Source organism: Carcharodon carcharias, chromosome 5 (assembly GCF_017639515.1).
Source record: "Carcharodon carcharias isolate sCarCar2 chromosome 5, sCarCar2.pri, whole genome shotgun sequence".
NCBI lineage: Eukaryota > Metazoa > Chordata > Chondrichthyes > Lamniformes > Lamnidae > Carcharodon > Carcharodon carcharias.
In genome coordinates, this window is record NC_054471.1 from 34,682,374 (window position 1) to 34,706,409 (window position 24,036).

At 43.2% G+C, this 24,036-nt stretch overlaps 1 protein-coding gene across 4 annotated transcripts in view; it reads left to right on the forward strand.

Moving 5' to 3' along the window:
* The window catches only part of LOC121277962 (solute carrier family 4 member 1 adaptor protein), a 160,406-nt gene that overhangs the window by 80,935 nt on the left and 55,435 nt on the right, over nucleotides 1–24,036 (forward strand). For all 4 annotated transcript variants that reach the window (XM_041187880.1, XM_041187883.1, XM_041187882.1 and 1 more), the window contains exon 9: nucleotides 12,220–12,409. In XM_041187880.1, the coding sequence (XP_041043814.1) occupies nucleotides 12,220–12,409 (190 nt within the window). The remainder of the gene's footprint in view (nucleotides 1–12,219; nucleotides 12,410–24,036) is intronic.

Below are 24,036 nucleotides of genomic sequence, written 5' to 3' on the forward strand. Positions count from 1 at the left end.
CAGGGGTTTGATGTATTAGCCTTTGTCCATTTTTAAACTGCTCAGAAACTTCAAGAATTACCATCATGTGGTCAGCGGCAGCCATTTTATATTGCAGCCATCTGTCTTTTTTAGAAAAAACAGTTTAAACCAGAAAAAATAGAAAGGAAACAAATTTCTATTAGTTTTTTTTTTCTTCTTCATTCCGTCTTGGCAGGACATAGTCCTCTAAACTCCAGCAGATACAAGCCTAGTCTGTGCAACCTTTCCTTATAAGACAACCACCTGATCCAGAACTGCTTCCAATGCCTTTACATCCTTCCTTAAATATGTAGATCAATACTGTGTACAGTACTCCCGATGTGATCTCACCAATGCCCTAAGTAACTGAAACATAACCTCCCTACTTTTATATTCTATTCCCCTCCCAATAAATGATAATGTTCTATTACTCTTCCTCATTATTTGCTGTACCTGCATACCAACCTTCTGCCTGATTACCTTGAACTTATCCAAGTGCCCTGCTATAGCTTGTACTCCCTGTATTCTCTGTCCCTTCCTGTCACAATCTATTTATCATTTCCCACATTAATACTTTTCTCTCTTGCCTTTTGTTCGCTCTTTGATTTTCCACATCTTCCCAAATTTGATTCCTTGCCGCCATTATTTAGTTTAAAACCCTCTGTACTTCCCTAGTTATGCAGCCCTGTAGAACACTGGTCCCAACACCGATCAGGTGTAGACCATGCCAACAGTACAGCACCTACTTTCCCCAGTACTGGTGCCAGCGCCCCACAACCCAGAACCCACTTCCTGCATACCAGTCTTTGAGCCATGTATTCATCTCTCTAATTTTATGTGCCCTATGCGAATTTTCACCTGGCTCAGGTAATAATCCAAAGTTTAATTTTTATCTGCTTTTTAATTTAGTGCCTAGCTCCTCACACTCTATGCAGAACCTCCATCTTTGTCCTGCCTATGTCGTTGATACCTACGTGGACCACGACAGCTGTATTTTTCCACCTCCCACTGCAAGTTCCTCTCCAGCCCTGAGCAGATATCCCGAACCCTGGCTCCGGGCAGGCAACACAGCCATCTGGACTCTTGCTCTTTGCTGCAGAGGACTGTGTCAACTCCCTTCACCATACTGTTCTCTACTATCACCACATTCCTTTTTGCGCCCCCGACTTGAATAGTTTCCTGTACCATGGTGCCATGGTCAGTTTGCTCATCCACCCTGCAGCCCCCACTCTCATCCAAACAATCTGAGAAAACCTCAAACCTGTCGGACAGTTGCAAAGGCTGAGACTCCTGCAGTTCTGCCCTCTGGGTCCCCTTAACTGCCTCACTCACAGTCACACCTTCCTGTCCCTAACCACTGACCAAATCAAAAGACCCTATCCTAAGTGGTGTGACTGCTTCCTGGTACAAAGCATCCAGGTAACTTTCCCCTTCCTTGAATGGCAATACAAATGTGCAAGTCTTTTTTAAATTTGTGTTCAGTACTGCACGCATTGCTTTTCTGTATATCTAATATAGAACCGATCCAGTTACCCCATCATGCATACTTTCACAGTAACTAGGCCTGAAGACTTTACCATTCTGAAGCTTTAATACAGTGCTGCTTGCATTCTGTCCCAGGTCAAGTCCCAAGTAATGATTTGTTTGAATGTTGTTCTCAGGAATCCTGCAACTTTCCAAAGCCAAATGTCACTTGGATTGCATTCAGAAGTTGCCAGATGATTCTTACATTTAAGTTGTAGATGCTGACATATCCTCAGTATCCTAATAGAGGTTTTATTCTCTTACTGAAGAGCAAGGGGACAGAGAAAACAGCACTAAACCCTAGCTTCAGTAATTTGCTCTCGTCAAGTGTGTCCACAGAATTGGGTAGGTCTGATGGGGGTGAGGGGACGGCAGATTATGGGTAGTAACACACTGTATTAGGAATATCACTGCTTTAATAGTTTGCAAATCTTTCAAAGAAAGACAGAAATCCTAGGCAGGGAGGAGGGAAATCAGCTAGTCACAAAGGAAGCGTGCAATAGCAAGGATGCCAATTGAAGATTGGCTTTGATGTGCCCCAACTCAAAAAAGAAACGGCAGACACTCATTTTTGAAACTTGTCCGTGAAGAGCATCCAATTGGCTGGGCATCAGACAGCAGTTTAGTACCAATGGACCTATACTGCAGCAAGAAGCAGTCTCTTGGAGGGAATGAGAGCTATTAGGAAAGATTATTGTGCTTTGCTCTGTTTTAGATTGCTGATCACTTTATCAATTGTTAACCAATTAACTTGTATTTATGTTTTTCTTTCATTTTCTTTCATGGGATGCGGGCATCGTTGGCAAGGCCAGCATTTGTTGCCCATCCCTAATTGACCTTGAACTAAGTGGCTTGCTCGGCCATTTCAGAGGGCAGTTAAGAATCAACCATATTGCTGTGGGTCTAGAGTCGCATGTAGGCCAGACCAGGTAAAGATGGCAGATTTCCTTCCCTAAAGGACAATAATGAGCCAGTTGGGTTTCTAGAACAATCAATGATAGTTGTCATGGTCACCATTCCAAAAAGTAGCTTTATAATACCAGTTTTATTAATGAAATTAAATTCCACTAGCTGATGTGGTTAAATTTGAACCTGTGTCCCTTTGAGTATTAGCTGGGGCCTCTGGATTGCTAGTCCACTGACATTACCACTACACCATCATCATATCCCTCTTAGTGTCTTATTATATCCCTCAAATATCCCAAAGCACCTTGCACAGAAAGAATTACAATGTAGGTAAAAGCTCCAGCCATTTTGTGTGCAACAAAGGTCCCAAACACAGTAATCAGATAAATAACACTTTAATCTAATCTTGTTTGTGTTGGTTGCAGGAGAAAAATGCTACTGATAAGACTGGCATTCTGAGAGAGCTGAATGTAAAGAGCTAATGCTGAATGGTTCCTAACACTATGGCTGTCTCTGCCCTAATAATGATCCAACTTTTGCAGTCAGCCTCAGTAGCTGCTTAGATGTTGTGCAAGATAGCATCCTCAGTTCCCAAAGTGCAGTATCTCAGCCCTCGACAAGCCAATTGTAAGATTATTGAGACTTGCTAAAGTTGAAGGCTGGGAAGTTTCTTTTTTTAAACAAGTCTTCACCAATTATCTCATTATGCACATAGGTGGTTCTAAGTTGATCTTTTCTGTGCATTGATAAGGAAATACTGCACACTGAGGTACCATCCTTCAGATAATAAACACAGGAACACCAAAAATGGAAACAGGAGTGGATCATATGGCCTGTCAAGCCTACTCCGCCATTCAATATGATCATGGCTGATCTTAGGCTTCAACTCCATTTTTCCACATGCTCCCCATGTCCCTTAATTTCCTGAGAGACCAAAAATATCTCTATCCCAGCCTTAATTGTATTCAGCCATGGAGCCTGCACAACCTTCTGGTTTAGAGAATTCCAAAGACTCCCAAAGTGTTGAGTAGAGTAATTTCTCCTCATCTCAATCCTAAATGACCGCCCCTTCATTCTGAGACTGTGCTCCTGTGCTCTGACCAGCAGAAACAATCTGTGTCTACCCTATCAAGCACCTCCAGAATTTTGTAGGTTTTGATGAAGACAGCTCTCATTCTTCGAAATTCTAGAGAATATAAGCTATATGTAAATTAGGCTTATATTCACTTATGACAACCCTATCATCCCAAAAACCAATTTAGTGAATCTTCGCTATACTGCCTCCAATAGGAGTGTAATGACAATTTACAGTGTTAAGAGGAAATCTCACTTTGAAAAATAAATTTTCGTAAAGAAATACTGATTAACGTCCTTTGGTATTCGATTATTTTCTGCAGTTGCCCTGATCAACATTCCTCCTTCTCAACTAACACATGACACAAGCTAATGATGGTTTTGGGACCTTGCTGAGTGCATGATAGCTGCCTCTTTTCTTCATATTCCAATAGTGACTATGCTTTAAAACTAAATGGGCCTGGGTTTAGGTGGTTGTAACAAATGCTATGGCTCATTTTCGAAGAGGGAGAGAGTTTTTTACCCAGTATCTGGGCCAATATTCCTCCCTCAACCCAATGCCACCAAAGGCAGTCTAACTGCTGTTTATGGGACTGCTGCGTGTAAATGGACCACCACTTTTGCCTTAATTATAAATTCTTACATTTCGAAGGTAATTCATTAGCAATGAAACAATTGGCAAAACCCTGAGGGTGCGAAGAGACACTTTATAATTGCAAACCTTTCTTTTATTTAGCTGGTTTGGAAAATTAAACCACGAAGAAAGAGCTTGCGTTTATATAGCACTTTTTATGCCCTCAGGATATCCCAAAGTGTTTGAGACTGGTTTTAAAACATAGTCACTATTGGAATATGAAGAAAAGGGGCAGCCAACATGCACTCAGCAAGGTCTCATAAACATCATTAGCTTGTATCATGTGTTAGTTGAAAAGGAGGAATATTGATCAGGGTAACTATAGAAAATAATTGAATACCAAAGAATGCTAACAGTATTTCTTTATGGAAGTTTCTTTTTCATTGTGAGATTTCCTCTCAACACTGTAAATTGCAAACCTTCCTTTTCTGTCATAATTTAGGCAGGAAAGAACAGAAGAATCATGTCAATTTAAGATTAGCTTTATTATCCTCTTCCCCTTTTATTTAAGACATGCAAGAATTCCTTTTAAATGCCAGAGCTAAAAACAAGTATAATAAGTAGATGCATTAGACAAGGTTAAGAAACAGTGTCTGAGAAGAGTGAGCAGGTGCTACAAACTTTATGACAAGAATGTCCAAAAAGCAGCCCATGGGCCATGTGGTTTCCATGTCTTGGCAATCCAGACCAAGTCAGTCCTATTTGCACTTATTCCTTACTTGACAATTTTTTCATGTTTGAATTTGTGACCTTGGAGATTTGGAGCATTTACATGGATAGAATTTTCCCTGCCCTGTGGAGACGGAATAGGAGACTGGGGGTCCAAGAAAATAGTGGCGAGCTGCATCAGGACTGTTCCCCGATGCATTTTTGCCTCTGGGGACCTTTCCTGGGGGTGGACTTGGACCTAGGTTGGCTGTCTGCTCCACAGATGCAGGCAGCCAATTAGTATAATTAAGACCCTGCATGTTCCTGACATTGGAGTGAGCCCCGCCTCACCCTGCCAAATGTAGAGGCTGTCAGTTCAATCAAAACAGCCTTCCAGCAAAAGGCCAGGGGATGAAATGCGACAGCCCCATCCATTAATAGTCCAAAGGAGACTTTGCCTCTCCAACTCAATGGCCCTACCAGCTGCAAGCCTCTTTAACCTATTACTAATATGCAGGCTGCCAAAGGCACTTCCAATTTGAGGCGCTACCCTCTTATTTGGCCTGCAGTATCAAACTAGGAGGCAGCGTCCCAAAGGGTGTGCCAGTGGGCATGCTGAGGACATGGGTGGACTCATGAGCCAACGTCTGGATCCCGATGCACACCAGGAAATCCAGTCCAAAGGATCAGGAGTAGGCATCAAGTCTGTTCCGCTGTTCGCTTAGGTCATGGCTGATTTGCACCTTGATTCTTTTTTGTGCACTTTTGCTTCATAACCCTTGAAATATCACATATAAAGATACAAACAGCATTGCTTGTGCTTTTTCAGGGAATTAAGGGGAGGAACTTATAATGTTTCTTAAAATTAAGGTCAACAGATAGTGCGGAGTTAAAATAAGCTGGTAGTTTTGATGAGCAAAATTTTTTTCTTCCCTCCCTCGACTTTTTTCTGTTCTTGGGTTTCAGGTTTCCTAATCTAAATCTCTTGCACTAGCCCCTAATTTAAAAACACACTGATGCAGCATATACATTGCAGTGATTTCCAGCTTAGATTCTTTTTACCATCTGGATCTTGAAATTTTCCATTCTCTGTTTCACACACCGGTTTCCCAGTAACTTTGGTCCTAGATGACAACCATTCTCATGAGTTATTACAGTGCTAGGTACTGGACGCAGGAATGCGTCCTGACTTGACTGTTTAATGCAGTACTAGGCCTTACAAAGTTAAAAGGGCAAAACCCTGTGCTGAGTTCGCTGATCTCAGACAGCGTGTCTCTAGGCGCTCTACAAATCAGCAATGATCTCCTCTGGAAGGTGTGTGTACGTGTTCAGCGATGTTAGTACGAAGCCTGGCTGTGATGAAACCCAGGAACGAATGATCTGCTGACTCTCATTGTCAAGGTTCGCACCTGAAAATTAGCCACTTGGGTAAGGTAGTCAGGAGCTTACATAGAATAATACATGGGTCATAGAGGGGTAGAATAGGTACAGGCAGAGGTCAATTATCTACCAGGAGAAATGCCTTGTAACAACCCTACCAACAAGCTTTTCGAACAAGCTGAAATATGTTTCTTGGCATTGTTTCAGCTCAACACTCCTATGCACTGGTCCCAACACTGGCAGCAGCATTTAATTTGTAAGGAAACTATTGATTTCTTTTGTCATTGAAATGAGGGAGCATTTAAAAAGTATATGGAAGAACATTTTAACAGGTGTGAAAAGGTTTCCAGTTTGAATGTAGCCGACTTTAATTATTTAAATTTTTACATGACTTAATTAAGGTTCTGTGGTGTGCCGCAAAACTCATTCCGATAAACTGCCTCTAGTATAAAATTCTGCATTCTGCGTCTTGATGAAATGCAGATTAAGTTCTTCTCTAAAGTTCTGAATGCAGTCTGTCAGAGCAGAATAATCCCAAATTTAAATCTGCCCTTGGTTGTGTTTTCTGGAGGTTGCCATGCATCTTCTTATTGATCAAGTCTCCAGCCGATTTGTTACCGAAGCTCCTCTTGTAGCCAGGAACTGCATGGTGATAAATCTCAATACTAAATCCGTCCCTGCCCCACTCACCCCCACACTTTCTCACACTATCTCTTTCTTGCTCCCTCTCTCGTGCTTTCTCTCTCTCTTGTTCCCCTTCCTCCACCCCACATCCCTCCTTAATTAGTGGATGAATGGTGTGATGGGTATTGTCTCTTAATGGAGAAATGTTACAGAAAATGTTCTACTCCAGCATTAATTCTTTTAATACATGGAAACATATTTGCTTCAAATGCAAACGAGTTCTGCTTAGTTGCATTTTTCTCAAATTCACAAGGCTACTAGCTGTTGCCTTGATGCTTTCAATCACTTTACATTAAGAGAGCTATATTGTGCGATCCATAAGACCATAAGACATAGGAGCAGAAGTTAGGCCATCCGGCCCATCGGGTCTGCTCCGCCATTCAATCATGGCTGATAAGTTTCTCAACCCCATTCTCCCCCCTTCTCCCCATAGCCTTTGATCCCCTTACCAATCAAGAACCTACCTATCTCGGTCTTAAATACACACAATGACCTGTCCTCCACAGCCTTCTGTGGCAATGAATTCCATAGATTCACCACTCTCTGGCTAAAGAAGTTTCTCCTCATCTCTGTTCTAAAAGGTCTTCCCTTTACTCTGAGACTGTGCCCTCAGGTCCTAGTCTCTCCTACTAATGGAAACATCTTCCCCACATCCACTCTATCCAGGCCTTTCAGTTTTCTGTAAGTTTCAATCAGATCCCCGCTCATACTTCTAAACTCCATCGAGTATATATCCAGAGTGCTCAAACGTTCCTCATATGTTAAGCCTTTCATTCCTGGGATCGTGCTCGTGAACCTCCTCTGGACCATCTCCAGGGCCAGAACATCCTTCCTGAGATACAGGGCCCAAAATTGCTCACCATATTCTTAAATGTGATCTGACCAGAACCTTATAAAGCCTCAGTAGCACATCCCTACTTTTATATTCTAGTCCTCTCAAAATAAATGCCAACATTGCATTTGCCTTCCTAACTACCGACTCAACCTGCAAGTTAACCTTAAGAGAATCCTGGACTAGGACTCCCAAGTCCCTTTACACTCCAGATTTCTGAATTCTCTCCCCATTTAGATAATAGTCTATACCTCTATTCTTCCTACCAAAGTGCATGACCTCACACTTCCCCACGTTGTATTCCATCTGCCACTTCTTTGCCTATTCTCCTAACCTGTCCAAATCCTTCTGCAGCCTCCCCGCTTCCTCATTACTACCTGTCCCTCCACCTATCTTTGTATCATCTGCAAACTTAGCCAGGATGCCCTCAGCTCCTTCATCTAGATTATTAATATATAAAGTGAAAAGTTGTGGTCCCAACAATGACGCCTGCGGAATTCCACTAGTCACCGGCCATCATCTTGAGAAAGACCCCCTTATCCCCACTCTCTGCCTCCTGCCAGACAGCTAATCTTCTATCCATGCTAGTACCTTGCCTGCAACACCATGGGCTGTTATCTTACTGATCAGCCTCCTGTGCGGCACCTTGTCAAAGGCCTTCTGGAAGTCCAAGTAGATAACATCCATTGGCTCCCCTTTGCCTAACCTACTCGTTACCTCCTCAAAGAATTCTAACATTTTTTAGACCTCCCCTTGATGAAACCATGCTGACTTTGCCCTATTTTACCATGTATTTCCAAGTATTCTGAAATCTGTTAACAGTTAGTCTGTTAATGGGCTTCTTGAAGACTACACAGGACCCCACCTTGTCAATAATCTGAGCAAATTATTCACTGTGGTGAAAGGCTAAAATACCTGAAGATGCAAGTTTGGAAATGAAGAATTTGTCTTTAAGAAGGAAAGCGCTTTTTCACCCAAAGGTAATAAACTTGTATAATAATTAAACAGGAAACAAAACAAACAGATTAGGGAAAGAAATGAGGCAGACACTGTAAATGGATTCAATAGGTAACTGACTGCTTGTCTCGGAAGAGAGAGGATTTTAAAAAATTTGTTCATGGGATGCGGCCATCTGTGGCTGGACCAGCATTTATTGCCCATCCCTAATTACCCTTGAGAAGGTGATGGTGAGCTGCCTTCTTGAACCACTGCAGTCCATGTGGCGTAGGTACACCCACAGTAAAGTTAGGAAGAGCGATCCAAAATTTTGACCCAGTGACAGTGAAGGATTGGCAATATAGTTCCAAGTCAGGGAGGTGTGTGGCTTAGAGGAGAACTTGAAGGTGGTGGTGTTCCCATGCATCAATTCCCCTTGTCCTTCTAGGTGGTAGAGGTCACGGGTTTGGGAGGTGCTGTCAAAGGAGTTTTGGTGAGTTACTTACTGCAGTGCATCTTGATACACACTGCTGTCATTATGCATCGGTGGTGGAGGGAGTGAATGTTTACTGTGGTGGATGGGGTGCCAAACAAGCGGGCTGCTTTGTCCTGGATGTGTCTTGTTTGAGTGTTGTTGGAGTTGTACTCATCCAGGCAAGTGAAGAGTATTCCATCACACTCCTGACTTGTGCCTTATTGATGGTGGACAGGCTTTGGGGAGTCAGGAGGTGAGGTACCCACCGCAGAAGTTCCAGCCTCTGACCTGCTCTCATAGCCAAAGTATTTATATGGTTGGTCCAATTCCGTTTCTGGTCAACGGTAACCTCGGGTTGTTGACAGTGGGGAATTCAGCAATGGGTAATGCCTTGAATGTCAAGGGGAGATGGCTAGGTTTTCTCTTGTTGGAGATGGTCATTGCCTGGCACTTGTGTGGCATGAGTGTTACTTGTCACTTATCAACCCAAGTCTGAATGCTTCCCAGGTCTTGCTGCATATGAACACCATCTGTTTCAGTATCTGAGGAATCCCAAATGGTGCTGAACATTATGCAATCATCAGTGAACATCCCCACTTCTGATCTTGATGAAGCAACTGAAGATGGTTGGGCCTAGGACACTACCCTGAGGAACTCATGCAGCAATGTCCCACGTCTGAGATGATTGACCTTCAACAACCACAACCATCTTCCTTGGTGCTCCACCCAGTGGAACGTTTCCCCCCAGATTCCCATTGACCCCAGTTTTTCTAGGACTTCTTCATGCCACACCAGGTCAAGTGCAGCCTTGATGTAAAGGGCAGTCACTCTCACCTCATCTCTTGAGTTCAGCTTTTTGTCCATGTTTGGACCAAAACTGTAGTGAGGTCAAGAGCTGAGTGATCCTGGTGGAACCCAAACAGAGTGTCAACTGTGATAGGGATTGGGTTGATACATTGGCATGAATTGAAGATCAGGTAACAGTCAGAAAGCGGAGAGTAGGAAAAATCAGGTCATTTTTGGGAGGGGACGGTAAAACTAGTGGAGTGGCACAAGGATCAGTGCTTGAGCCTCAGCTATTTATAATCCATAACAATGACTTAGATGAGGGGATTGAATGTAACATAGCTTTGTGTCATCAAAAAACTTGGCTAGGTAGGAAAGTATGCACTGAGGAGGATGCAAAGAGGCTACAAAAGGATATAGACCAGTTAAATTATTGGACAAGAAGAAGGCGGATAGGTATTGTTATTCACTTTAGCAGGAAGGATAGAAAAACAGAATAATTTTGAAACAGTGAGCAATTATTCTTGGAGGGCTTGACGGGGTAGATGCTGTTTCCTCTGGCTGGAGAATCTAGAAGTAGGATAACTCACGGTAAGGAATGAGCAGAAATTTCTTCACTTGGAGTGTTTGGAATCTTTGAGATCCTTACCCCAGAGGGCTGTGAATGGGCAGTATTTAATGGAGGCGTCTGGTGTCTACCTGCCAGCTGGTGACCCACTTTCAGGAGGGATATGATGAGAAGGGGGACAAATAGGGTTGTGATCCATCAAAAAAGAAAAGGTTGGTTGGGTGAAATTTTCTCTTTCTGTTCCTTAAAATATTTTAATCATATTATTTTCAGAATAATTGTTGTGCTGGGGATGTAAGATTTACTCCTTTTGAAGTCTTTTTTTTTCTCTGTTTTCCCAGCAGACAGATATCAGGTACTGTGGAAAAAGGTGAAATGATACATTTTGGGAAGCAGAATAAGAAAACGTAGATCTTTAAAAGGAGGCTGGTTGATAATACTTTGTTGAAAAAAACAAAAAACAGCATATAGAATCTTAGGATTTATAAATAATGATGTGCAGTACAAAAACAAAAGGGGGATGCAATAAACTTATACAATTCATTGAGTATATTGCAGGTGGGTTATCAACAGGAATAAGGTATTTGGCCCATTGAGTCCTGCCTTTTATGATTGGCCACAACCACATTTATATTGGGTCCCCTATTTGAGAAAATGATGCCTCAGTCATGGAGAGCATATCGAAGAAATACAGTAAACCAATACAGGGATGAGGAAGGAGGCAAAACTAGAGAAATTCAGGTTCTTTATTGGAGAAAGAAAGGTGAAATGGGAGCTCTAAGATAAAAGCAAAATACTGCAGATGCTGGAAATCCGAAACAAAAACAGAAAATGCTGGAAAAGTTCAGCAGTAGACCTGTGGAGAGAGAAACAAAGTTCATGCTTTGAGTCCGTATGTCCCTTCTGAAGGGTTGACTGAGTTTTTCCAGCATTTTCTGTTTTTGTTAGGGATCTCTAAGAGTTTATCAAAATTCAAATGGCTTGATGATGCCGTAAAGGAAAAAGTATTTCCGCTGGTGAATGAATTTGTAACCAGACAGCATAAATTTAGGATCATTACCAAAAAACAAAACTGTTGCTAAGCTGAGCCAGAAATAGTCAGAAGCTGAATTTGCAGTAGCTTCTGAAAGGGAAATGGATAAATATTTGAAAAGCAGAATTTGTAAAGGTAGGAAATGGAGCTAAATGAATAGCTATTTCAAAGAGTCAGTACCAGCGCAATGGCCTCTTTCTGTGTTATAACATTCTCTCTTTCTTTTATTCAGTTTGCTGAAAGTGAGAGGAAAAGAGTTTGAGAAAGGGATGCATGGCCCCAAAGCAGCAAAGTACAGTTTTAGGAGTTTGTGCGCTGATCAATCTTTGTGGAGAAACTTCTGCATTCAAGAAGCTATCTAGCACTTTCTTACAGAGAGAAGGATTCAGGAGACAGTGAGATAGTAAAGTGTCTGCATCTCTTGAATGCAGAAGTTCTTTGCAAAGAGTAATTGCCATGTTGAATGAAATTCTTGAAAGGGTTCTGAAGACAAATCCCATGGCAGGTGGCTGGGATGGGAGGGGACGTGCAGATTCTAGATTCTTTTTGCATGGATGAACTATAACACAAAAATGGGCTCCCCAACTCTTATCTATCCTGTGATATGAGTGCAGTATCCCAGTGAAGTATGGGGAAATAAAACAAATGAATAGCCAATACTGGATGTGGAGTTTATGCATTCAGGTGATAATCAGAATCAACTGTTTGTCCTTAATGCTTGGTGTCATTTCCATCACAGATTGCGCGCAGGCCCCTGGGGAAGATCCACTGGATGCCTTTATGACCAAAATCCGCACAGGAGCAACAGTAGATAGTGTCACTCGTAAGAAATGGCACATCAAGTCTTTCGAGCTGAAAAAGGAGCAGCAAAGGCTACAGAAACTAATAAAGATAGTGACGCCAGTGGGTCTACCAGAGCTAAAAATGGAGTAAGTCAAGTGAGCAGCTCTGATAATTAACTACTGCAATTCAATCAGCACATGGTTAGATCAGCAGTGATGATGTTTGAACTCTGGATGTGAACAATGCTGACAATTCCTCATTGACTCAAGAAGTCCTCAAGAATAGGCCATTCAGTCTCTCAAGCCTATTTCGCCATTCAGTTAGATCATGACAGATCTGAGTTTTACAGAATCACAGAATTGTTACTGGAAGAAGGCCGTTCGGCCCATGGCATCTGCACCAGCTCTCCAAATGACTATTATGACTTAGTGCCAATCTCCTGCCTTTTTCCGGTACCCTTGCACGATGTGTCTATTTAAGTAATCATCTACTGCCCTCTTGAAAGCCCCGATTGAACCTGCCTCCACCACGCTTCCAGGCAGTGTATTCCACACTCGGGCCACACTGTGAAAAAGTTTTGTGTCTCATCACATTTGCTTCTTTTGCAAATCGCTTTAAATCTGTGCCCTCTTGTTCTCAATCCTTTTAGGAGCAGGGACAGTTTCTCCCTATCTACTCTATCCAGCCCTTCATGACTTTGAACGCCTTTATCAAATCACCTCTTAGCCTTCTCCTCTCTAAGGAGAACAGTCTCAACCTCTCCAATCTATCTTCATAACTGAATTTTCTCATTTCTGGAACCATTTTTGTAAACCTCTTCTGCGCACTCCAATGCATTCACGTTCTTCTTAAAGTGTGGCGCCCAGAACTGTACACAATACTGTAGCTGAGGTCTAACTAGTGTCCTATCCAAGTTCAGCATAAACTTCCTGCTCTTGTACTCTATGCCCCTATTAATGAAGCCTAGGATACTGCATGCTTTATTAATTGCTCTATCCGCCGGTCCTGTTACCGTTAATGACTTATGCACATATACATCCAGGACCCTTATTTTATATTGTCACTTGATATTCTCCATACCAAAATGAATCATGTCAGACTTCTCTGCATTGAACTTCATCTGCCACCTATCTGCCCACTCCACCAACTTGTCTATGTCCTTAATGTTGGCCGCCAGTCTTTTCTCATAATTTGCTTCTCTTATGTGCTTTTTCACCGCTCCTCTGAGCTTTCTGTATTCAGCATGGTTCTCAATTGTATTTTCTACCTGACACCTATCATAAGCACACTTTTTTCTTTTTTTTCTTAATTTCTATCGCCTTTTTCATCCAGGAAGCTCTGGATTTGTTTGCCCTACCATTCCCTTCTGAGGGAATATACCTTGACTGTGCCCAAACCATTTCTTCTTTGTAGCTGAACAATGGGCTACCTTCAGTTTTTCTTGCTAACCTTTGGTTCCAGTCTATCTGGCCCAGCTCCATTCTTGCTCATTGAAGTCAGCTCCCCGCCAGTTAATTATTCTTACTCTAGATTGCCCATTGTCCTTTTCTATTGTCATCCTAAACCTTCTGATACAATGATCACGGTCTCCTAAATATTCCCCCACTGACACTTGATCTACTTGGCCCACCTTTTAACAAGCACCAGGTCTAGCAGTGCCTCCTTTCTTGTTGGATTGGACACATACTGGCATAGAAAAGTTTCCTGAATATACTCTAGGAACTCTTTCCTCTCTCTGCCCTTTACACTATCACTATCCCAGATTACATTTGGGTAATTAAAGTCCCCCATTATAACTACTCTATAATGTTTGCATCTCTCTGTAATTTCCCAGCTGATTTCTTCCTCTACATTCTTCCCACTAGGTGGTGGTCTATAGACTACACTGAGCACTGCAATTGCACCATTTTTGTTCCTTAGCTGTAGCCAAATTGATCCTGTCCTTGAACCCTCTGGGACATCCTTTTCCTCCAGCACTGCAAATGCTGTCCTTAACCAATAAGTCTCTCCTTTTTATCTGCCCTATCTTTCCTGAACACCTTGCACCCTGAAATACACCCAGCCCTGCCCTTCCTTAAGCCAGTTCTCATATCACCACAACATGCATGGCAACCTGCACCTGTAACTCATCAATCTTATTCACTCTACTCCGTGCATTCACATACATGCTGCATAACCCTGATTTAGACTTCATGATTTTCTCACACTCCAACTCCACCTATTAACTAGCTATTCTCTATACTAGTGCTATTTGTCCCTCCAACTATTTTGTGCACCCTGGCATTCCTTTCTAATATTCTCTCCTAGTTCCCACACGCCTGCCGAGTTAGTTTAAAGGTTTTCCCCAACAGCACTCGCAAAATGCCCTGCAAGGAACTCAGTCTCAGCTCTGTTCAGGAGTAACCCGTCTAGCTTGTACAGGTGACCTCTCCCCCAGAGTCAATCCCAGTGTCCCAGGAATCTAAAGCCCTCCCTCCTGCACCATCTTCCCAGCCATGCATTCATCTGCCTTATGTTCCTATTTCTGTACTCATTTGCACTTGGCACCTGGGAGTAATCCAGCGATTACTACATTTGAGGTCCTGCTTGCTAATTTTCGACCTAGGCCTCTAAATTCTGTCTGCAGGACCACATCCCCCTTCGTACCCAAGTCATTGGTACCTACGTGGACCACTACCTCTGACTGTTCACCCTCCCTCAGAAGAATGCCCTGCAACCACTCTGTGACATCCTTGACCCTGGCACCAGGGAGGCAAGATATCATCCTGGAGTCATGGATGCAGCCACAGAAACGCCTGCCTGTTTCCCTAACTAATGAATCCCCTATCACTTTTGCTCTTCCCTTCTTCTTTCCCACCCCCCATCATGGACAGCTGAGCCACTCGTGGTGCCACAAACTGGGTTCTGACTGCACTCCTGAGGAACCAATGCCCTCACCAGTATCCAAAGCAGAAAATCAATTAGCAAGTGGGCTCCAGGGGTCTCCTGCACTACTTGCCTGGTTTTGTTGGACTGCATGGCAGCCTCCATTCCTTTCCTGCCCCCATGCTCCTAACCTATGGTGTGACCATCTCTCTGGACGTGTTATCCACGTAGCTCCCAGTCTCATGGTTTCACCACAGTGACTTTAACCGCTCAAGTTCGAAACCCAGAGCTCAAGTTTTTGCAGCTGGTAGCACTTGCTGCACATGTGGCCATCTAGGTCACCAGGTATTGTCCATGACTTCCCACATTCGACACAACCAAGCTGCCCTGCCACGTCTTAACTTTATTTCCCTTACGTTAACTTTATTTTACTTTCATTTACTTATATTTACATTACTTGTCCTGACTCCCCCTTATTCTTAGTTTTTCTTATTCAAATCCAAGTAGCTACTTTAAAAATAATACTTTTCTAATTTGCAGTTATTTAAAGACACTCCCTAATGGCAGTTTCTTATGAACCAATGAACTTATGGTTTTCCTGTGATGTCACTGTTCGATTTATTTTTTTCAAACTCTGCTCTTAAGATAACCCAGGACAATTTCTGCTCAGTTGCTCCTATTCCCAATTTAGAATAATTCCAGTGTATACCTCACCTCTTTCCCCCATGCATCAAATTCGCACGTGAGTCAGATTTGCTTCTCACTCTGGCGTAGTCGCCTGTCTCCTCGCACACCCCTTACTGACTGCGTGGTTTGAAAAGCCTGTCTCTTTTATAGATCCTCTGATGAGTCACTAGCTCGTTTAGCTTCAGTCATTAACACCACTTGAATGAACTGCTTTCAGGTGATTGGCAGCTAACTGCCACTCCAGGCAGTATCTACTTACCAAGCTAGCCTAACTTAGTTATGTCAGACCTTGGTTCTTAACGTATAGTGAAACCTGAAAAGGACTTAGCAAAGCTTATCACGTGAGACTAATTTGCTACGTCTCACTCCTGTCTCCTCGTGCGCCCCTTACCCGCCTTGGTTCCGTCCCCTTACTATCCTTCTCTAACAGAAATCTATCATTGTTAGTGTTGAAATTTTCAGTTGACCACCCCTCCATCCCCACTGCCCCCTGCCACCCACCACCCCTCATCCCCCTGTCCCCCGGCCTCAGCAGCTTTTTGGAGGAGTGTGTTCCAGATTTCCACTAACCTTTGTATGAACAAGTGCTTCCCGCCATCACCCTTGGATGACCTCATTGTTCTGGACCCCCTCACCAGAGGAAATAGTTTCCTTCTATCAATTCCTTTAATCATCTTAATTAAATTACCCCTTAATCTATTCTCAAAGGAATACAAACCAAGTACACAAGATGGTGAAACTGAATGGTAAAGACAAAGAATATCATGTTTAATCTCACACTGTGCTTATTTAGGTGACCTAGGGCAGGGATGAGGAAGAGACAACAGGCCTACCGTGTAGTTCATTCCTCTGAATAGTGAGTAATTTTGCATCAAGAGGCTTCATCTTGTTGGGAAATATTCAAGAAGCGAAAAGAATTCTCCAAGACTGCAATATCGGCAGGGCCTCGCAGGCAGCTTTTTGGGAAATCATTGGTGCACTGCCTGTAATTTTCTGTCATTGACATTAACAGGCAGAAAGTTTGGGGTAGTGCATTAGGTGTTTCCAATGAGCTCCATTCTCTCTCCCCTTGGCCAGTCCCTTCCCACCGACATCCGCGATTCCTCTGACACCTTACATCATATCAACAATTTCCAGTTCCCTGGCCCCAACCGCCGCCTCTTCACCATGGACGTCCAATCCCTCTATACCTCCATCCCCCACCGGGATGGTCTGAGGGCTCTCCGCTTCTTCCTCGAACAGAGGCCCGAACAATCCCCATCCACCACTACTCTCCTCCATCTGGCTGAACTTGTTCTCTCACTGAACAATTTCTCCTTCAACTCCTCTCACTTCCTCCAAATAAAAGGTGTGGCTATGGGTACCCGCATGGGCCCCAGTTCTGCCTGTCTCTTTATGGGGTATGTCAAACATTCCTTATTCCAGTCCTACTCCGGCCCCCTCCCACAACTCTTCCTCCGGTACATCAATGACTGCTTTGGTGCTGCTTCATGCTCTCGTCTGGACCTGGAAAAGTGTATTAATTTTGCTTCCAATTTCCACCCCTCCATCGTTTTCACATGGTCCATCTCTGACACTTCCCTTCCCTTCCTTGACCCTTCTGTCTCAATTTCTGAAGATAGACTGTCCACCAATATTCATTACAAGCCTACCAACTCCCACAGCTACCTTGACTACAGCTCCTCACACCCTGCTTCCCGGAAGGACTCCATCCCATTCTCTTCGTCTCCATCGCATCTGTTCTGATGATGCCACTTTCAAAAACAGTTCATCTGACATGTCCTCCTTCTTCCTTAACCGAGGTTTTCCACCCACGGCGGTTGACAGGGCCCTCAACCATGTCCGGTCCATCTCCCGCGCATCCGCCCTCACGCCTTCTCCTCCCTCCCAGAACCATGATAAGATCCCCCTTGTCCTCACTTATCACCCCACCAGCCTCTGCATTCAAAGGATCATCCTCCGCCATTTCCGCCAACTCCAGCATGATGCCACCACCAAACACATCTTCTCTTCACCCCCCACAGTTTGCATTCTGTAGGGATTGTTCCCTCTGGGACACCCTGGTCCACTCCTCCATCACCCCCTACACCTCAACCCCCTCCCACGGCACCTTCTCATGCAACCGCAAAAGGTGCAACACCTGCCCCTTTACTTCCCCTCTCCTTACCGTCCAAAGCCCAAACACTCATTTCAAGTGAAGCAGCATTTCACTTGCACTTCCCTCAATTTAGTCTACTGCATTTGTTGCTCCCGATGCGGTTTCCTCTACATTGGAGAGACAAAACGCAGACTGGGTAACCGCTTTGCGGAACACCTTCAGTGTGCCCGCAAGCATGACTGAGACCTCCCTGTCGCTTGCCATTTCAACACTCCATCCTGTTCTCGTGCCCACATGTCCATCCTTGGCCTGCTGTGATGTTCCACTGAAGCTCAACGCAAACTGAAGGAACAGCGCCTCATCTTCTGGCTAGGCACTTTACAGCCTTCCGGACTGAATATTGAGTTCAACAACTTTAGATCATGAACTCTCTCCTCCATCCCCACCCCTTTTCTGATCCCCCTTTTTTCCAATAATTTATATAGATTTTTCTTTTCCCACCTATTTCCATTATTTTTAAATGTATTTCCATCCATTGTTTTATCTCGACCTTTTAGCCTATTTCAATCCCTTCCTCCCACCCCACCGCCACTCGAGCTCTCTGTACCTTGCTCGTCCTGCTTTCTATCCTTAATGTCACCTATTAGCACATTCCTTAGATAATATCACCACCGTCAACACCTCTTTGTCTTTTTGTCTATGACACCTTTTGGCAATCTCCACCTATTACTGGCACTCTATCCAGCCCTACTTGTCCCACCTCCCCTTAAACCGGCTTATATTTCACCTCTCTATTTTTCCTTAGTTCTGTTGAAGATTCATATGGACTCGAAACGTTAACTGTGTTTCTCTGTCAGCTGTCAGTCCTGCTGAGTTTTTCCAGGTGTTCTTATTTTTGTTTTTGTTTATTCCAGGTATTAGTCTAGTAAACCTCTGAACTGCTTCTAACGTATTTAAGTCTTTCCTTAAATATGGAGACCAATACTGTACACAGTGTTCCTGATGTGGTCTCACCAGTGCCCTGTACATAGAACCCTGTACATAGAAAGCATAATTTCCCTACTTTTGTATTCAATTCCCCTCGCGATAAACGCTAACATTTTATTAGCTTTCCTAATTACTCGCAGTGCCTGCATACTAACCTTTTGCGATTCATGTACTAGATTCCTCTGCGTTTCAGAGCTCTGCAATCTCTCACCATTTAGATAATATGCTTTTTTTTTATTCTTCCTGCCAAAATGGACAATTGATGTTTATTTGCCCTAAATGTAATTTCAAGCAAAGGAACTGAAAATTTATGCTTGACTAGATGTTAGACCATAAGACATAGGAGCAGAAATTAGGCCATTCGGCACATCAAGTCTGCTCCACCATTCAATCGTGGCTGATAGGTTTTTCAACCCCATTCTCCCGTCTTCTCCCCGTAATCTTTGATCCCCTTACCAATCAAGAACCTATCTATCTCGATCTTAAATGCACTCAATGACCTGGCCTCCACAGCCTTCTCTGGCAATGAATTCCATAGATTCACCACTCTCTGGCTAAAGAAGTTTCTCCACATCTCTGTTCTAAAAGGTCTTCCCTTTACTCTGAGGCTGTGCCCTCGGGTCCTAGTCTCTCCTACTAATGGAAACATCTTCCCCACGTCCACTCTATTCAGGCCTTTCAGTATTCTGTAAATTTCAATCAGATCCCCCCTCATCCTTCTAAACTCCATCGAGTATAGACCCCGAGTCCTCAAACATTCCTCATATGTTAAGCCTTTCATTCCTGGGATCATTCTCGTGAACCTCCTCTGGACCCTCTCCAGGGCCAGCGCATCCTTCCTGAGATATGGGGCCCAAAATTGCTCACAATATTCTAAATGTGGTCTGACCAGAGCCTTGTAAAGCCTCAGCAGCACATCCCTGCTTTTATATTCTAGTCCTCTCGAAATAAGTGCCAACATTGCATTTGCCTTCCTAACTACCGACTCAACTTGCAAGTTAACCTTAAGAGAATCCTGGACTAGGACTCCCAAGTCCTTTTGCACTCCAGATTTCTGAATTCTCTCCCCATTTAGAAAACAGTCCATACCTCTATTCTTCCTACCAAAGTGCATGACCCCACACTTCCCCACGTTGTATTCCATCTGCCACTTCTTTGCCCATTCTCCTAACCTGTCCAAATCCTTCTGCAGCCTCCTCAATACTACCTGTCCCTCCACCTATCTTTGTATCATCTACAAACTTAGCCAGGATGCCCTCAGCTCCTTCATCTAGATCATTAATGTATAAAGTGAAAAGTTGTGGTCCCAACACTGACCTCTGCGGAACTCCACTGGTCACCGGCCACCATCCTGAGAAGGACCCCCTTATCCCCACTCTCTGCCTCCTGCCAGACAGCCAACCTTCTATCCATGCTAGTACCTTGCCTCTAACACCATGAGCTCTTATCTTACTGAGCAGCCTCCTATGTGGCACCTTGTCAAAGGCCTTTTGGAAGTCCAAGTAGATAACATCCATTGGCTCTCCTTTGTCTAACCTACTCGTTACCTCCTCAAAGAATTCTAACAGATTTGTCAGGCATGACCTCCCCTTGATGAAACCATGCTGACTTTGCCCTATTTTATCATGTACTTCCAAGTATTCTGAAATCTCATCCTTAATAATGGAGTCTAAAATCTTATCAACGACTGAGGTCAGGCTTATCGGCCTGTAATTTCCTGTCTTTTGCCTCACTCCCTTCTTAAACAGTGGGATACATTAGCGATTTTCCAGTCCTCTGGGACCCTCCCTGACTCCAGTGATTCCTGAAAGATCACCACCAACGCCGCCACTATCTCTTCAGCTACCTCCTTCAGAACTCTGCGGTGTAATCCATCTGGTCCAGGTGATTTATCCACCTTCAGACCTTTCAGTTTTCCTAGCACCTTCTCCTTGGTAATGGCCACCATACTCACCTCTGCCCCCCGACTCTCTTGAACTTTGGGAATGTTACGCGTGTCTTCCCCCGTGAAGACTGACGCAAAGTACCTATTCAGTTCCTCCGCCATTTCTTTGTTCCCCACTACTACTTCTCCAGCGTCATTTTCCAGCGGCCCAATGTCCACTTTTGCCTCTCTCTTACCCTTTATATATCTAAAAAAAAGCTCTTGCAATTTTCTTTTATACTACTGGCTAGTTTACCCTCATATTTAATCTTCTCCCTCCTTATTTCTTTTTTAGTTGTCCTCTGTTGGTCTTTGTAGGCTTCCCAATCCTCTGGTTTCCCACTGCTCTTCACCGCATTGTATGCTTTCTCTTTAGCTTTTATGCTGTCCCTGACTTCCCTTGTCAGCCATGGTTACCTTGTCCTCCCTTTCGTATGCTTCTTCTTCCTAGGGATGAATTTTTGCTGTGTCTCCCAAATTACTCCCAGAAACTCCTGCCATTGCTGTTCCACTGTCTTTCCTGCTAGGCTCATCTCTCAAGTCAATTCTGGCCAGCTCCTCCCTCATGCCTCTGTAGTTGCCTTTATTCAACTGTAATACAGTTACATCTGATTCCAGCTTTTTCCTCTCAAATTGCAGGATAAATTCTATCATATTATGGTCACTTCCTCCTAAGGGTTCCTTCACCTTAAGCTCCCTTATCAAATCTGCCTCATTACACATCACTAAATCTAGAATTGTCTGTTCCCTAGTGGGCTCCACCACAAGCTGCTCCAAAAAGCCATCTCGTAGACATTCCACAAATTCCTTTTCTTGGGATCCACTACCAACCTGATTTTCCCAGTCTACCTGCATATTGAAATCCCCCATGATCACTGTAACCTTGCCTTTCTTACACGCCTTTTCTATCTCCTGGTGTATCTTGTGCCCCACATCCTGACTACTGTTCGGAGGCCTGTACATAACTCCCATTATGGTTTTTTTACCTTTGCGGTTCCTCAACTCTACCCACACAGATTCTACATCATCTGACCCTACCGCCATTTCTTATATTGATTTAATTTTATTTCTTATTAATAAAGCAACCCCACCCCCTCTGCCAACCTGCCTATCTTTTCGATAGGATGTATATCCTTGGATATTTAGCTCCCAATCCTGATCCCCTTGCAGCCATGTCTCCATAATGCCCACCACATCATACCTGCCAATTTCAATCTGCGCCACAAGCTCATTTACCTTATTTTGTATACTGCGTGCATTCAGATACAACACCTTCAGTCCTGTATTTCCCGTCCCCTTTCTCATTGTCGTCCCTTTATCTAATGTGCTTGAAGTTAGATTCCTAGCCCTTTCCAAACACTTGATCCTATTTTATGTTCTGGGGACTTTAATAGCCTCTCCTGGGCTCTCCTTTCTTTTCAGTTTTTTCATAATTTTCCATGAAGTTGACAGTTTTGTTCTCTACAAGCTGCAATTTTTGCAGTTACGACCATTTAGCTGCAGCATTACATCAGTGAGAAGCCAAAACCCATAGGATACAACACCACTGAATTAATAGTTAGGCGCCATCAAGCTTAAGTTTTAAAGGTTTGTACTTTCTAGGGAGAGTGAAAGAAGGGAAGAACCAAAAGCAGAAGGGGGGGAATGATAACCTTGGAGAGTAATTATAAGCGTAAGAATGTAGGTATATTGACAGGAGAAGCCCGTTCTGTCATTGAGCACATTTTTCCTCACGACTTTATAGCTTTTGCAAGTGTCTCTGAATGTATTTAAATGTTTTGAGATTATACGTCGACAGGGAGAAATATAAAAGTTTGAAAAAGATCTGACAATCAAGTCAGTCTTGCTTATTATCTACACAGGGTGCCATTTGGACCGAAGTAGGTTTAACATCTGTTTTAATTGCATCTAATATATTGTAGATCCACAAGTGATGAAAATGGCTAGAAACAAAAACTTGTAGATGACTTGAAATCTACAAACTATAAATCCTTCTTGTCGCCCTCAGTAATTTGAGCCCTAATAGAATAATACACCACTAACCTGGGATGAAATATTACAGGTCTGTTCTGGAGGCATAGAGATACTCCATCTCTTTCTCCTGGACTTATTCTTGTCTAAAACCATGTGGACCACTGAACTGGTTGAGGTTTCCCTATACCATACCTGATCTACCTTTTACATTAGAGACAGAACCTATCAGTATCTGCGCTTTGAAATCTATGCAGTTTGATCAGAACATAGATTTTAGACTTTGCTACCTGCTGCATATTTGGAAGTTCAAAAGGCAAAAATGCTCCTGCTTTGCTGTGCAAAATCATTAAGAAAGCATAAAGCAACCAAATGGAGCAGGCTCGAAGGGCTGAGTAGCCTATTCCTGCTCCTAATTTGTATGTAGGTTCCAATGTATAACTTACCTTTGCTAGTTACAATACTTTGAAGCGATGTGAGGCAAGAGATGAAAGTAATAAAAGCTTGCGATGGTGTTAAGGCAAGCAAGATCTTTAATCTTGACAATAAGTACAGCATTAGAAAGCAAAAATACAAAATCAGAAGCCTTGGGAACTGTTACAGATGAGAGAGAACTTTTCCTACAGAATAGTGGGCACCTCAATGCCAGAGAAGGCATTGAGTCAGGGTCAAATCCATCATTAAAAGGGAGCAGGATCATTTTTTGTTGAGAAGGGAGATTTGAAATTTTAAAGGTATTAACCACACTACTTTTATTTTTTATTGGAGGCAAGGGAAGGAACTTGGTGTTCTCTAAAGTAGGCATCAAGTGATAGTGATAATGCGGTAGAGTTAAAATATATGGACTCTGGGTGTTAGTCTTGATGGGACAGACATTTTATTTTTCTCTCTCTGGAATTTATTATTATCTTCGATTTCCTAATTAATTCTTTTACAATATCCAAATTACTCCACTGCGCCTGATCTTCGTTTATCACTCTCCCGGATGGGTGCAACTACAACAAACCTCAATTGACCCTCTACTGAGGTGTGCCCCCTTTTCCATTGGGGACCTGGGTTGGAGGGTGTTACATGCAGTAGTCCCATACAATCGTAGGTTGTGTTGATTCACAGACTCCCAAGATGCCTGCATCTTTTGTGTCCTTGTAGAGTCCGTGGGCCATGTGTATGTTGGTTGTTGTAGACTGCACCCCCTTTTTAGTTTCTTGAAAAACCTTTTACTGTTTTTTTTTGCACTTTAG